The sequence below is a fragment of the Chionomys nivalis genome, chromosome 3 (assembly GCF_950005125.1).
Source record: "Chionomys nivalis chromosome 3, mChiNiv1.1, whole genome shotgun sequence".
In the NCBI taxonomy this organism is placed as follows: Eukaryota; Metazoa; Chordata; class Mammalia; order Rodentia; family Cricetidae; genus Chionomys; species Chionomys nivalis.
The window spans coordinates 58298439-58314149 of NC_080088.1; the positions used below are offsets into that span (position 1 = coordinate 58298439).

A 15711-nucleotide genomic window follows, 5' to 3' on the forward strand; every position below is an offset into this window, starting at 1 on the left:
GGACAGGGTGGCCCCTTTGGCCTGAGCATTGGTAGAGGTAAAAGGTCTCAGGTGGCTGGCTGCACTGCTTATCTTTCACCCCTAAAATTTGACTCTGGGTTTTATTTATTAAGATCAATTAGAATTAGAGCTACACCTGACCTCCATGGCACCAGTCACACATGTAATGTATGTACATACATGCAGGCAAAACATTCATACACATAAAATAAAATAAATAAATCTTAAAAATGTGAGGAAATTAGAAAGCACCAAACATTTGGGTTATTACAGCCTAAGAAGGAACTGAGAATGCCAAGGAAGTCCTATTCAAATTAATAACAGAAAGCTTAACAAACCTGGTGAGGGTTTCAGAAGTCCAGGTACAGGAAGGTGAACAGTCACCAGTCAAATCTAACTCAATCAGGTCTACCATGAGATATCTCACTGCCAAGGCAATCAAGTTATCACAGGAAAGAGGTAGAGATTATTCTTAAAGTTGAAAGAGAAAAGAAACCACTAACACATAAAGATGCCCACTTATTCTGACAGCAAGTTTCTCAATAATCTTTCCAGTACTGAAATCGCTCAGTCTCTTGACAGTATGTACTGAACAAATCAAAGTTATCCATCCTTGTAGACATGCAGAACAGATATATCCCCCAAAGCTAAGAAAGTAGAAAGACCTAAAACAAACAATCTACCACTACACTTTGATAAACCAAGAAAACAACAACAAAGTCAACTCCAAATTAGCAAAGCAAATACACTAGTAAACATCAAAGAAGAAATCAATGTATACTAAAAAAGATAATCCCAAAGATCAATGAAGCTATGAGCTGTCTCATTGAAAAGACAGACAATAGGGAGAAACTCTAAGGTAGCCTAAGAAAAGGAGAGAAGACTCAAGAAGATTCAGAGGTTTAAAACAAAAAAAAGAAGCCATTACAATGGAGACAACTGAAATACAAAAGATAGAGATGATTATAAACTACATGCTAACAACTTTGATAATCTAGAATAAATAGATAAATTCCTCAATATACACATCTTATCAAGATGGAATAGAAACCCTGAATTAATAAAATTCAAATAATGGGATTAAATTAGTAATAAAAATCTTCCCACTACAAAAAAGAAAAGAGAAAAAAAAAACAGGACAAGGATTCACTGCAGAATTCTGCCAATTAAAGAACTATTAAAATTCTCCAAAAAAGTAGAACAGGAAAAAGTTTTCATAAATACATTCTACAAAGTCAGAACTGCCCAGATACATCAACTGGAAAAAAGTAGAAAAAGAGAATTACAGACAAATATGATCAAAAACAGACATAAGTTTCCTCAACAAAATACTAGCAAAACAAATCCAATAATGCATTAACAAATTATTCACCTTGATCAAGTGTGATTCATTCTAGAGATGTCAGAATACTTCAGTATATGTAAATCAATACATCTGATATTAACACAATAAAGGGCAAAATTGTGTTAACATCTCAACTGATGCAGAAAAAGGCATTCAATAAAATTCAACATTACTTCATGATAAAAATGTTGAAAAAATTTAATATTCAAGGAATGCAGCATTATAAAGGACATTTATAATAAACCAATAGCTAACATCACAGAACAGAGAAGAGTTGGAGCTTACTCTATAAAATCAGAAACAGGGCATGGATGTCCATTTTTTCCATGTTTATTCAGCACAGGCTGAAAGAACTTACCAGAGTCATAAGGCAAGAAGGGGGAATAAATGAAACTGATATACACACACAAAGAAAAGAAAACCCCAAAGAACAAGAAACTATGAGTTGAATCTTTGACAAAAAAATCAATTAACTATTGAAGGTGACATGATCTTCCATACTGAAAGAACCAAAAATGTTACTACCAAAGCTATTAGAACTAATAAATAAATTCAGAAAAGTTTCAGGATGTAAAATCAACATACAAAAGTTATTAGTGCCAATAGTGAACTATTTGAAATAAGAATCAAGAAAGCAATTCTATTTATAATAACCATAAAATATATCTAATAATTAAATGAAATATCCCCAAAATAACAATGTTAAAACCTAATAAAAATATATTAAAGAGGAAACAAAAAACAGAAAGCTATCCTGTACCCATAGGGTAATTGTTAAAGTGCCTATGCTACCCAGAGTGATTTATAGATTCAGTGCAATTCTTCCCAAAACACCAACGGTATTCATCAAACAACCAAAATTTATAGAGAACCAAAAATATCCCTGAATAGTCAGTTATTTTGAGCAAAGCTCAATAGTTTAAAACTCCAATAAACCAATTAAAATGAGCAATACATTCAAATAAGCATTTATCAAAAAAGAAATACAAATAGCCAAGAAGCTCATGAAAACATGTTCAACATTACCAACACTCTAAAATATTTGTAAAACGTGATTATTGTAGCTATATGGAAAACAGTTTGGGGAATCCACAAAAAATAATATTCACAGATTTACCTTATGATCTAGCAATTCCCATTCTGGATGATAAATCAAAATAAACACATTCTCTTCATCACTTATCTACACTGTGATAATGCAATATTAGCAACAGAAGAGAGACTCGAGAGACTCAATACAGGAACTTTCCAAGGCCACGTATTACCATGGAAAGAGCACCAATCTCAGACAGAGGCTAATTTTAGGCAAGAACTAAAGCCTCCACTATCTGTTACAGCTAAAATACAGGGCTTTCACTGACAATGGAGAAGATAGTGTACTTCAGAAGGTACTACATGAGGCTTTAAAAACTGCAGGGATGGACATAAATAATACAGAAAAGACAGGAACAAGGAGGAAGGAGTGAGGAAGAATATACTGTTACAAGCTTTATCATCAGTGGTAGTGCCACAGCTCTGCCTAGGAAGAATCCTCCTCTGATAATCTTCCCAAGTGTGTGTGTGTGTGTGTGTGTGTGTGTGTGTGTGTGTGAGAGAGAGAGAGAGAGAGAGAGAGAGAGAGAGAGAGAGAGAGAGAGAGAGAGAGAGAGAGGCATGCCATGGCACATCTATGGTCAGAGGGGACAACTTTACTGTGTCGGCTTTCTCCTTCCACCTTATGTGGGTTCTAAGAATTGAATCAGGTTGCCAGGCTTGCACAGTGAGCACCTTTTACACTCTGAACCATACAACCATGTCTCCCAGCAGTGTCTTCTAAGTCACCCTAAGTCAATTTGGAAACAACAGCAAAAATAGTTTTTAAAAATGGCAGTGTCAATTCTTATGTAGCTGTGGACTACATTCTGTTCTAAGCACTTTACTCATATTAACTCATTTAATCTTTATAACAACCTTATGAGACAATTGTTATCTTCATATGAGAAAAATGAGGCACAAAAGGCTTGATAATTTGCCCAAGTTCACACAGTTGGTAAGTGGCAGAGGGAGATTTCAACACAGAAAGTCCAGTTCCAGATCTATGACTTTTAACTTCTTTGACTTGGAGATATGACTTGTTATGTACAAAGATCAAATCATAAAGTGTTTGATCACTGCAATTCGGCCTAACTGCCTCCTGGGGCATCTGTAGCTGCTTGTCAACAACTTCCTGTTGCTCTACTTATAGAAACTAATGGATGGTGAACAGTGGGCAGAAGACCAACATACTAGACATGAGGTAAATTCAGATGGGAAAGGAAACGTTGGGAGAAGCCAAGAAAGTAATGTCAATTCCCTTTCTACACAAACTACTATGACGGAAAACATGACCTGAGTGTCCAGCTCCATCATCTGAGTCCTTTCGATCTCATACATGCTTTACCATGGCCCCTTGAGACTCTCAGTTTATTGGGAAAGAGACTGCACTGTGAGGGAAGACATCTCTGCCCAGAGTCACACAGAATGGAGCAAGAATTTTATTGCTGGTGTCTAGATTCTAACTCCCATGTCTCATTCCATCAGTGTGTGTCATAGCTCTGAGTGGTGATTTGGAATGATGATAGCAAGACCCATTTTTAAAATGTTCAAATGATTTGAGGCAATATTGAATTTCCTTCCCTAGAGCATAAGTGGCATATGTGTATTGTGAACTTTATAATATTGAAATATGTTGTACAATGATTACTTATTACTTACAACTGAACAATCTCTATTTATATGAAGCATATACCCATGATTACTTACGATAAAGCAGGACTAGGTAGAATTAGCTGCTACATTGGATCCAGAGCACTCTTTCTTTTTTGATCAAATTGGAGACTTAATACTGGACAATGGTGGCTCACACCTTTAATCCCAGTACTCAGGAGGCAGAGGCAGGTGGATCTCTGAGTTAGAGGCCAGCCTAGTCTACAGAAGTAGTTTCAGGACAGGTAGGACTACACAGAGAAACCCTGTCTCAAAAAAACAAAAGGGGGGAAATAAAAGGAGAATTAAGAACAAACTTTGTAACTTGGTATCTCTTATTTGAGGGGGTGTTTCTTGGAACAAGAGGGAATCCAGATTAGAAGAAATAAAATCTCACTTACACTCTCTCCCATATGCTCCTTCACCTACTTGGTTAAGTGAGCAGCTCTGTTTTAGGTATCTTTGGTTATTATCTTTATCCCGTCTGATGTCTGGTCCCTCAGCTGCTCTGCCACATCAGACACACAGTCATTACCCCAAAGTCTCACATGTTTAGTTATCTGTCCAGCAGTTTCCCAAAGGTTAAGTCACATCTCATGATTAAGTCATTCCTATCTGAGAAATGGCTCACCCACACCCGCTTGTCACAGTACAGAAGGCAGCAGGGCTCCTTAAAGAGTTTCTTCCTGCCCTTCAAGAAAAAGACAAATTCAGACCTTCCCTTTCTTGGCAAAGCTAGAGAGAAGAATTGGTGTTCCCATTTTTCTTTGTTCTCACATATTACAAAATCTTTTGTGCTGTCTTCTAAACAGGATCTCAATTCTGCCTTCAAAATTGTCTACTTATGGGGCAGAAAAGATGCCTCTATAGTTAAGACCACATACTGCTCTCACAGAAGTCCTGAAGCTTCTAGCTCCCTTGTTGGGTGGCTCACAGCTGCCTATAATTCCAGCCCCGGGTGTTCCAATGCCCTCTTTTGGCCTCCACTAAGGTCTAAATGTTACCACACACATACACACAAACATACACATCAGCTATACACTAATATATATAATCTTTTTAAAAAATATTTGTATCTATTTTCATTCTTATACATGTTGACATCCAGTTATGCCAGCACCATCCTTAGCCATCAGGGGAATGCAAATCAAAACAACTCTGAGATACCATCTTACACCAGTCAGAATGGTTAAGATCAAAAACACCAATGATAGCTTATGCTGGAGAGGATGTAGAGTAAGGGGAACACTCCCCCATCTCTGGTGGGAAAGCAAACTTGTACAACCACTTTGGGAATCAGTATGGTGGTTTCTCAGAAAATTGGGAATCAACCTACCTCAGGACCCAGCAACACCATTCTTGAGCAAATACCCAAAAGATGCTCAATCATACTACAAGGACACTTGTTCAACTATGTCCATAGCAGCATTATTCATAATAGCTAGAACCTGGAAACAACCTAGATGACCCTCAACTGAAAAATGGAAAAAGAAAATGTGGCACATTTACACTCAGCAGTAAAAAAGACATTTTGAATTTTGCATACAAATGGATGGAACTAGAAAAAACAATCCTAAGTGAGGTAACCCAGACCCAGAAAGATGAACATAGTATGTACTCACTCATAAGTGGATACTAGCTGTAAAGCAAAGGATAATGAGTCTATGATTCGTGATTTTAGAGAAGCTAAGTAACAAGGTGAACCCTAAGAAAAACATACATTGATCCACCTGAAAAGGGGAAATAGACAGGATTGCTTGACAAAGTTGGGAGCATGAGGGGAGAGGGGAGAAAGGGAAGATGAGGGGAGAAGGGGAGAGGAGAAGAAAACTCGAGACCAAGGAAAGAGATCTTTTGATTGAGGGAGCCATTATGGGGCTAGTAAGAAACCTGGCGCTAGAGAAATTCCCAGGAATCCACAAGGATGACCCACCAGTTAAGACCCTAAGCAATAGAGGAGGGGGTACCTGAACTGGCCTTGCCCTATAGTCAGACTGATGAATATCTTAACTATCACCATAGAACCTTCATTCAGCACCTGATGGAAACAGAGGCAGACACCTGCATTGGAGCACTGGACTGAGCTCCCAAAGTCCAGTTGAAGAGTGGGAGGAGTGAGAATATGAGCAAAGAGGTCAAGACCATGATGGGTACACCCACTGAAACAGCTTATCTGAGCCAATGGGAGCTCATCAACTCTAGCTAGACAGAGAAGGAAACAGCATAGGACCAAACTAGTTCCTGTGAATGTGGGTGACAGTTGTATGGCTGGGGCAGACTGAGGGGCCACTGGCAGTGGCACCAAGATATATCCCTACTGCTTGTACTGGCTTTTTTGGAACCTATTCTCTTTAGATGGGTACCTTACTCAGCCTAGATATAGTAGGAAGGGTCTTAGACCTTCCCCAAAGCAATGTGCCTTACCCTCTCTGAGAAGTGGACGGGGGGTGAGGGGGTAAGTAGAAGGGATGGGAGGAGGGGAGGAGTGGGAACTGGGAATGGTATGTAAAATGATAAAAGACAGTTTGTTTGATTTAAAAAAAATAATAAAATGTTTGAGTTTAACTTCATTTCCTACTCTGTATCAGAAGTCCCAGAAGGAACATTTCATCTGTTACTCCATGTTTGACATTAGCAGTATCTATATTAGTATGTTTAAGTGTACAGGTACGATGTGCACTGTCCTTAAACAAAACTGTCAGGAACAGGCTGGACAGGAAAGAACTCAGTGAACCTGTTAGAACTCCAGATTCCTCCATGTCCCCTAGCCCCTCCCTTCCACCTGGAAGGAGAAACACTGAGAACAGAAATTGCAGATATTCGGAGAGAAGCACATTCCACAGGAGAACAGGTCCCAGCAGGCCAAAGGCTCCCCACCTGCCTACGAAAAAGAAAATGAGGAGAGCTACCCAAGCAAGGTCAGTTGTAAGCGGTTTCAGGCGGTTTATAGAAAAGCAAGGCCCGCACCTGCTTGCTGGATAGCTGCTGCAAATGTGAGTGGGCAGATCTGACCCCTGGGATGGAATAAAGTGAGGACAATGGGATTTGAGAACTTAGAGGCCCTGCTCTGCCAGTTACTAATAGGAGAGATGAGGCCCCTCTCTGGCCCCTTCCTCCAAGTGAAAACTGGAATGGTAATACCTCCTATTCCAGACTATGAAAATTAAAGTCTGTGAGACAGTGGCTGGCGTGGAGTGAGCAATGTGGAAATGTATGCTGTCGGAAAATATGGTGAACCACACACCCCACGGGAGTAGAGTCCTGACTGTCACCTATTAGCTTTATACTTCGGTGCGAATTATTTACTCTCTTCAAGCCTTGGTTTCCTTCTCTATAAAATAGGGGTAAACTCCTAGTACTTGTTGAAGAGATTAAATAAAATTAAGTGGGTAATATATGAAAATCACTAAGCAGTATATGGGACCATCCATGCCACATCCAACAAATGATTGTTATTTTTTATTTTTAAAATGCTTATAAAACTTAGAAGTATACAGTATTTAACTGGTCTATAGTCTTCATTTTTATTTGTTTAGCAATATGACAATGCCAAAAAAGAATGGGATTTAATAATCTACCCTACCAAAAGAACCATCAGAACCTGAAATCATTCTTGTTTTATAAAATTAATTTTGTTTTTAAATTGTGTGTTTGTGTGTGTGTGCTCGCGCATGCACATTTGCGTAGGTATGTGCATATGAGTTCAGATGTGTGTGGAGATTAGAAGGTGACAGTTAATTCCTACCATTGTTTTTTACATTTCGGAAATCTATAAGCCATAGACCTGAAAATATAGGCCTAGTCCAATAGTTATCATTTTAAGAGGATTTATACTGATACTATAATCAAACATGGTAGATCAGAACTCTTCACTAAACAGGATAATGAACAAAATGATATTTATCAATACATAGAATTGCCATAGAAGAGCAATATAAGAGATGAAATGGGAAGGTTGTAACTTGAAAACCAGATATTCTATATGGCAAAGATAAGCTCAACAAGAATTCTAGTGCAAACTAATCGCCACTGATTAATACCACCACAGGCTGGAACAACAGGACAGCAGCTCCCACTGTGAACTTAAAGCTTTTCCGTCACTTTTAAAATGAAGTGGCTGTTTTCTCTGAGTGGCTGGGAGATAGGGAGTACAGGAGAAGGGTTTGAGGGAAGGTAGCTGGGAGGGGCAAGGGGGTTGGAAAGTGTAATTATTTCTATTAAAAGCATATTTTTAAAAAGTTTAAATACTGAAAATAAAATTGAATGACTCATTCAGGTTATTCCTTATAAACACCATAAAGCAAACAAGGCTTGGTACTGCTGAACAAATTTCCAAATGATATAGAAACCCAAAAATCTGGAATTTTTTCGTAATAGAGGATTTCAAAAGTTAACTTATTCAGAGCATCTCATAGTGAATTGACTTTTCATTTTTCTTCTGTTCCTAAGGAAACAAATGAGAAATATTCAATAAACACTCACACACATACAGAGCTCTACCTTAAGAAACCTTCAGAAGCAGCAACTGATTCCATCTGACATAGTTGTAGGCCATAAAAATAAGAAAAAGACAGAAGATAAAGCTTTCGGTACCTCTAACCATGACACAGCAACTCAATAATCCATGTAATATGATGTGGATTGGGCAACCCCAAACTAATCCCACCATAAAATTAAAGGCAAAATGTCTCAAAAAGTCCAGTGTTTTTGTATGATATTTTGTTTGTGTTCTCACAAATAAAGCTTGCCTGGAGATCAGAGGGCCAACCTACCTACCAGTTAACCATAGAGGCCAGGCAGTGGTAGCACATACCTTTAATCCCAGCATTTGAGAGGAGGAAACAGGAAGATCAGTAGTTCAAGGCCACCCTGGACTAAGCGAGATTGAACAAGTCTAAAAGAGCAACAGAATCTTTGACCCTAGCATGTGGAGGCTCAAGCCTTTGACCCCGCACCTGGGAGGATCATGCCTTTGATCCCAGGACTAGGGAGGTCGAGACAGGATCTCCCCCAATTGATCTGAGGATTCATAGAGACAGAAACAACCCCCATTTGGTCTGCAATTTTGTAGACGTCAGAACTCTCTAGTGGCCAACTGCTATGCTTCTCTGATCTTTCAGCTTTCACCCTAATATCTGACTTTGGGTTTTTATTGATAAAACTAATTAGAATCACGCTTCAGGTTTTCTTTATAGGTAACACAAAACTATGGAGTTGGTTTTCTCTACAACTTTCTCTAAACAGATGAAGGCAGTATTAAAGAAAAAAAACCCAAATAATAAGAAATTTCTAACTCAAAGGGCTGAACTGAGGAAGTTTGTATTTTATGCAGATAACATTTGCTATGTTACTTGAAGGTATTTGGAAAAATTTAAAAACAGAGAAAATGTTTGGCTAAGGGATCCAGAACCCACGATCTTCAGTCCAATCTCTAAACTACAGATTTGAATTTCCCTAATTCAAAATTCCAGTATCTAAAATGCTTCAAAATGTAATCTTTTTAGCTCAAATATGATACCACAAGTGGAAAATTCTACATCATGGACTATTTCATAAACAAATTATAAATATTTTATACAATTATTTTTAGGTTACATGCATAAGGTCTATACAAAAATTAAACAAATTTGGTATTTTAGATGTATGTCCTATACCAAATGTATCTCATTATATATTTGCAAATATTCCAAAATTAAAAAAACAACTAGAACATGCAAAAAACTTGTCCCAAGTGTTTTGGATAAAGGAAGCTCGATGTGCATACTTCCTGAATCTTTTCCCCACCCACCACACTATGTCTAATCATGTTCTCGGCTTAGACATATTTTCTATTGCTTCTCTAATGCAATGAAGATGAAGCTCAAATTCTAAATTTCAATATAAAATATACTTCACAATTTGATCCCAGTCTACATTTTAGTTTCCTTTCATCTATTTTCATTATATTTTAATTTACTACACATGTCATTTGCATAGACTTGTTCTTTTCAGTTGCGAGCCTGTGACACAGATCTCTTTCACGTTAGTATACTTACTTCTATATTTGGAAGAGTTATTGTCACCTGTTCACCTTTGCCAACCTCAAGATTTCCTTCACAAGAAGTATCAATAGAAGCAGGTTTGAAGTCATCTAAAAAATAGATACAAATAAGAATTTTTATGAGATAGAACTATGTATGACTGAGACAGACACTGACAGAAGCAACTAAGGGAGGAAGCTTTGGTTCACTGGTGTTTTAATTATTTTATTTTTGTGTATGAATGTTTTTGCTTGCACGTATGTGCACTCCCTTGTGCAGGAGCCTGAGGAGGCTATTGGATTCCTTGGAACTGGAGTTACAGACAATTATGGATTACCAGGTGGGTGCTGGGAACCAGACCTACTTAGGTCCTCCGGAAGAGCAGCCAGTGCTCATAATTGCTGAGCCCCTTTGGTCACTGTTGAAGAGTACAGTCCATCGTGGCAGGGAAAGAACGTCAGAGTCTGTGCTGATCAAAGAACCTTAACTATAAACATAATTAAATGCTATTTTAAATTCTGATATTTACTTACACTAAAGTTTAACTACTTTTGGTGGGTGGGCCCACTTGAATAGCAAATAACCTGTCTGTAGTTATAGCTGATCAGCTTATTTTCTGACAATAATAAATGGTGTCACTGAAAACAGGACATTTGCTGATCATTAACACTTAAATAGATATAAATTATAAAGCCAGTGCTAGCCCAAATCCAAAATTAATCTCAACGTGTTATTCAAACTCTTCTATGTAGTGAATCTTTGTTGCTACGTGTGATCATTGTTACACTTAAGCAAATTACATGCATTAGGACTCCATATGCACTTATGAATATAACTCATAAAAACTCATGCTCACTATGATTTATTCTTTATAATATTCTAAATACTGTACTAGTTTTTTTTAATGCTATCACAAGTCCTCTAGAAAAAGTCTAAAATGTAGCTATTATCATTTTTACATATGAAACTTAGGGAATGTCCTTAAAGTCACATTATATACACATTTAGTGAAGGTCAGTGTTCACAGCCAGGCTTCTCTGAAGCCTTAATATAAAAGACAAGCAAAACTTAAGCTGTAGATAAGACAAAATAATACATTCTTTCAAATAACTTTGGCTTGAGTGTCTGCTATAAATTAGGTCCATTCACCCTGCATAAATGTAAAATTCTCTATTGTATAGTCTCCTTTTCTCACTGAATTATTAAGATTGGGAACCACCTGGAAAAGAACCTCTTCTTAAGGACAATAGCATGTTTTATTTAAATAAACCTAAACAGATTCTGTGTGATTCTAAACTTAATTCAGTAAGAAGAGAGAGAAAAACAAAGACCGAAAACCTTTTTAATGACTAAGTGTGGAATCTAAGTTTGTTCACTCTGTGGTTATTATTATTATATTTTGAATATTCTTGCTTATTGTAATTCTTGTGGCTGGATTATCTGACTCTGGAAAATATGATTTCAACATTTTCAGGACTTGTGTAAAGGTAGGGATGTAGCTCAGTGGTGGAGCACTTTCTGAGTATGTGCAAGGCCCTGAGTTTGATTTCTAACACTGCAATTAATCAATCAATTAATCAAAGAAGTTATAAATAAAAGTCTTTGAAGCACCTGAAAGGCACTTTTCAGAAGCTGTATTTCATTCGATTTTGCTAAGTTATAAAAATATATACACTGAGAGGCTGGAGAGATGGCTCGGCAGTCAAGGGCACTTGTTGCTCTTGCAGAAACTGGATCATTGAGCACCAACATCAGGTGACTGACAGGCACTGGTAACTCCAGTTACACAGGATTTGAGACTCTCTTGTGGCCCCTGAGGGCACCTGCATACATATGATGCACATACACACACTCAGGCCCACACATGTACATGTAACATTAAAACATCTATCTCTATATAACTTCTTTTTTGTAATCTGAAACCATGTAGTTTGAAAAATAAAATATTACTGCATACCTGAGAAGGAAGAGGAAAGGACATGCATTGAGAGAGCAGATAAGAATAGTATCTTACTTTTAGAAAACGAAACTGGAGAGAGAGAGAGAAAGAAACTACAAGACCTGCACAGCACTAGCTGTTTATTGTTTCATGGGGGAGTTCTAAATTGTCACCCATAGCAAAATAAACAAAGGACACCCAGGGGAGTTCTGCTGGTAAGTTTCTCCAGTTTATCCCACCAAAACATTTTGTATTTGCATAATAAAACCTTTTTTACAAAGTGTACATATATCATTTGAAGGTTAAAACCATTGATTCTTCCTACATTTACTCTCAGTTATTACAGCTAGATTGTTTATAACTTAAACTTTGATGACTGAGTTTTTAGTTGCGTGTTTTCAGAATGTCAACTTTATAAGAAAAAGGACAGAATGACTGAGGAAGGTAAAACAATGAGACAGTAAGAACGGCTGAGCTGGAGAAAAGATCTGAAAAAAAAAATCTACTTTGCAATTTGTCATACACACACCCACATAGACACACACACACACACACACACATACACAAAAGAGGTCACGATTCATTGATGTTTCCTTTTGGCGCTAGAATTCTGAGGCCTAGTATGCAAAAAAGAAGTTTTACATACAAAATTAGGCTACATTTTTGGCACTGGCATCTCTATCATTTAATTACTAAGACAAACAGGCTCATTATAGCCAATTTTCCAATAATATTAAAGATAACTTATTAAGACCTCACCTTTCAATTTTTGATAATCAGTTAATCAGTAATTATTAGCTGACCATGAAATCCGAGATCCAAAAGAGACAGAAACTATGGAGATAGCTGACAAGTCTCTCCCCACAAACAAACTAAATGAGACCGCTCATCAGCCAGAGGACAAGTGAAACCGGCGAAGGAGTGTCCCTGCGGCGTCTACACATCGCTTTCGCCCTGCATTCGGTCCTTTGTTCCATCTGTCACCCTTCCACCCCGCACCATCCACTTGTCACGCTGGTCTCCACAGGCACGCCTCCAGATCTCCACATTTCTCCTGCCTGTTAGTCTCGTCAATCCTCCCAGGTTTCTCCTACACCTGCGGGACGCCAGGCGCCCGCGCCGCCGAGCCTGGGAACCGGGTAGTGTGGATCACGCTGCCATCGGGTCTCCCGGGGAGCCAAGGGCCGCGGGGACAGAATTACAGAATTCCGAGGCGTCTGTCTCCACGTCACCACATCCCCCCTGCATCCCAGGAGATTCCTCCCGGCTACCCCCACCCCACCCCACCCCCGCCCCGGGCAGCCCGCACTCACAGCGCACGGTGTGGAAGGCACAGCGCGGCTGCTTCTCGAAACTTTCGCCCAATTTGAGAACCCGCTCGCGACGGTCCAGGTACGCGAGCCCCGCCGGCCCATTCATTCTCGTCCTGTGCCTCGCGCTCGGCCCGGGCCACCGGCTGTCACAGCCTTCCCGAGCAGCTGCACCGCCCGCGGCCCCGGGCCGGAGCTCCGGCCCCTGCGGGCTCGGCTCTCCAGGCGCGTGCGCCCGCCCCCTGGAGCGCCCCGAGTCCCTATTGGCTGTCTGGAGACAGATGCCCCGCCCCTCGCCTGCGGTCCCGCCCCGCCCCTCGCCCCCTCGCCCGCCCTCAGCCCCCTTTCCCGCGTCGCGACGCACACCGCTCTGCGAACGCCGCCTCGCTGAGGTGCGCGGTGCGCGGTGCGGGTCGGGCCTTGAGGTGGACGGAGGCGAAGCCAAGATGAGGTAACAGACCTGAGATGGCGGCCGGGATGGCCGAGGGCTCCGGGGGGCGGGGACGCTAGGACGCCAGGCTCTCGGACCCAGTGGAGGGGCCGGCGGGGCCTGGGGGCGGGAGCGTGGGCCTCCTCCGCGTCCGGCCCGCAGGGTTGGAAACGGACGCCTGACGAGGGGCGGCGGCTGGGCCTGGGCCTGTGGCTTCCCGAGGCCTAGTAGCTCCGGGGCGCGTTATGGAACCCCAGCCGCGCCCCCTCGGGGCTGTGACAGACTGGAAGCCACTTGAAGTGATGCTTTTCCCTTGACGGCCGCTTTTTGTTTGTTTGTTTGTTTTTTAACCTTTAAATACCACAGGCCTTTTCCCGCCAGCTTTAGGGTTGAGGAGGGGGCGTTTCCGGTGGGGACCCTGAAGCTTAGGGTTAGGGGGTAACTGACTGCATTAGGTTTCTGGCGTTTGCTTCCGTCCTAGTGATTCCTGGAGGCAGTGAAGGGCACGGCCTGGCACTCTTGATTCCTCAAGGATCGGCCTAGCAGCGGGGTAAGAGTACGAATTGATCAGTAATTGCCTCCGCCCCCCCAATTCCTCTTGACACTTCGCAACAGCATTGTAAAGCGGGAGAAAGCATTCATTGTGTTCGAGGAGAATTCAGAAAAAGGATCCAGTGAGTTGCGCCAGCAGACGATTTTTTTCCATGCTAATTGTATGGTTAGATTATCCTTCCATTTCTACCTTGAGCAGATTTGTCAAATTTTTTTTACCCCACCCCCACCCCCGTCGTGGATGGGTGAGTGTGTTTGCCTTCTACCCTTTAAAGGTACATGGAGAATGTTTTATATGCTCATTGGACACCAGGATCTCTGAATTTGTACTCCAGCATCATCCCAACAGTTTGACTTTGTGCAAGCAAATCAGACATATGTGTTTATCATGAGGATTGGGGAAGTAATGATAATGGCTTTGTAAAAAATAATACCCATCCTTGACAATTGTTGAAATGGTTAAATGGGTTCAATGCGTGCAAGCAAGTAGAACAATTCATAGTAACATACCTCTCTCGATTATTTAGGGTTCAGCTATATTTTTATATTTTAAGGCTTATCATTGATAGCTACCTTCTAGATTTTGAATTGTAAGGCCTAGGAATGGCAACTTTGTTCACAGATGAAAATACTTGTTTAAGAAGTCCAGGTCATTGACTTTGTAGCCATCGAATATCAAAGGGGATTTGTTCTATAGGCCATATGAGTGCATACCTGCTTATTTGCACATGGATTTTTATTACAGGATTGTGTATAATAATTTGCAACCTAAATGGCATCCAGTGAAGGGGATGTAAAAATCTATTTTGATGTACTCTCACAAGGAACAGAATAATGTTGACACTGGAAAGAGTAATATAGTTAACATGCATTCTATAGGAAAGTTTTGTGTCTTCTGCCTGCTAGGAGTATTATTGGACTTTCTTTAAAAATAGCTTCAGTGAACTTAATGGTTTATATTTTTCCCAAGAAGAGAGATGATTTTTGAATGACTTAAATACAAGTTATTCAAGCCTTAAATAAAAAAATGGGACCATAGTGGCAGTCATAGTAGAATAATAGCTAAGAAATGAGTTAGAAGATTATTTGAAAATATGTCTTATGTTTACAGTTTTGCCTGGGAGAAAAAAATAATGAACATTGTAATTAAAATCACTGATTTTGTAGCTTCTCAACTTTTTTTTACAAGATCAAGTGTAAAATCACAAGATTTGTAGTTAGACTGATATCTGACTGATGCTACGATATATTTGTGGAGCTGTGACAAGTTTTTCAAGATGGCTCTCACTGTAGTTGCCCTGGAACTCACTACGTAGACTAGGCTGGCCTTGAACTCACAGAGATACATCAGCCTCTGCTTCCCAAGTACTGGAATTAAAGGCATGTGCCAT

General features: G+C 40.0%; 2 protein-coding genes across 3 annotated transcripts in view; one reads left to right on the plus strand and one right to left on the minus strand.

Moving 5' to 3' along the window:
• Eaf2 (ELL associated factor 2) overlaps positions 1–13555 on the minus strand; it is a 39740-nt gene extending 26185 nt beyond the window's left edge. Inside the window, exons 1-2 of the mRNA XM_057765397.1 lie at positions 13342–13555; positions 10105–10199 (exon numbers count right to left, since the gene is read on the minus strand). Coding sequence (XP_057621380.1) covers positions 10105–10199; positions 13342–13447 — 201 coding nt within the window. The 5' untranslated portion in view covers positions 13448–13555. The remainder of the gene's footprint in view (positions 1–10104; positions 10200–13341) is intronic.
• Positions 13556–13683: 128 nt separating this feature from the next.
• Iqcb1 (IQ motif containing B1) overlaps positions 13684–15711 on the plus strand; it is a 59875-nt gene continuing 57847 nt past the window's right edge. For both annotated transcript variants that reach the window (XM_057766181.1, XM_057766182.1), the window contains exons 1-2: positions 13684–13789; positions 14250–14318. The gene's annotated coding sequence lies outside the window, so the exon portion shown is untranslated. The remainder of the gene's footprint in view (positions 13790–14249; positions 14319–15711) is intronic.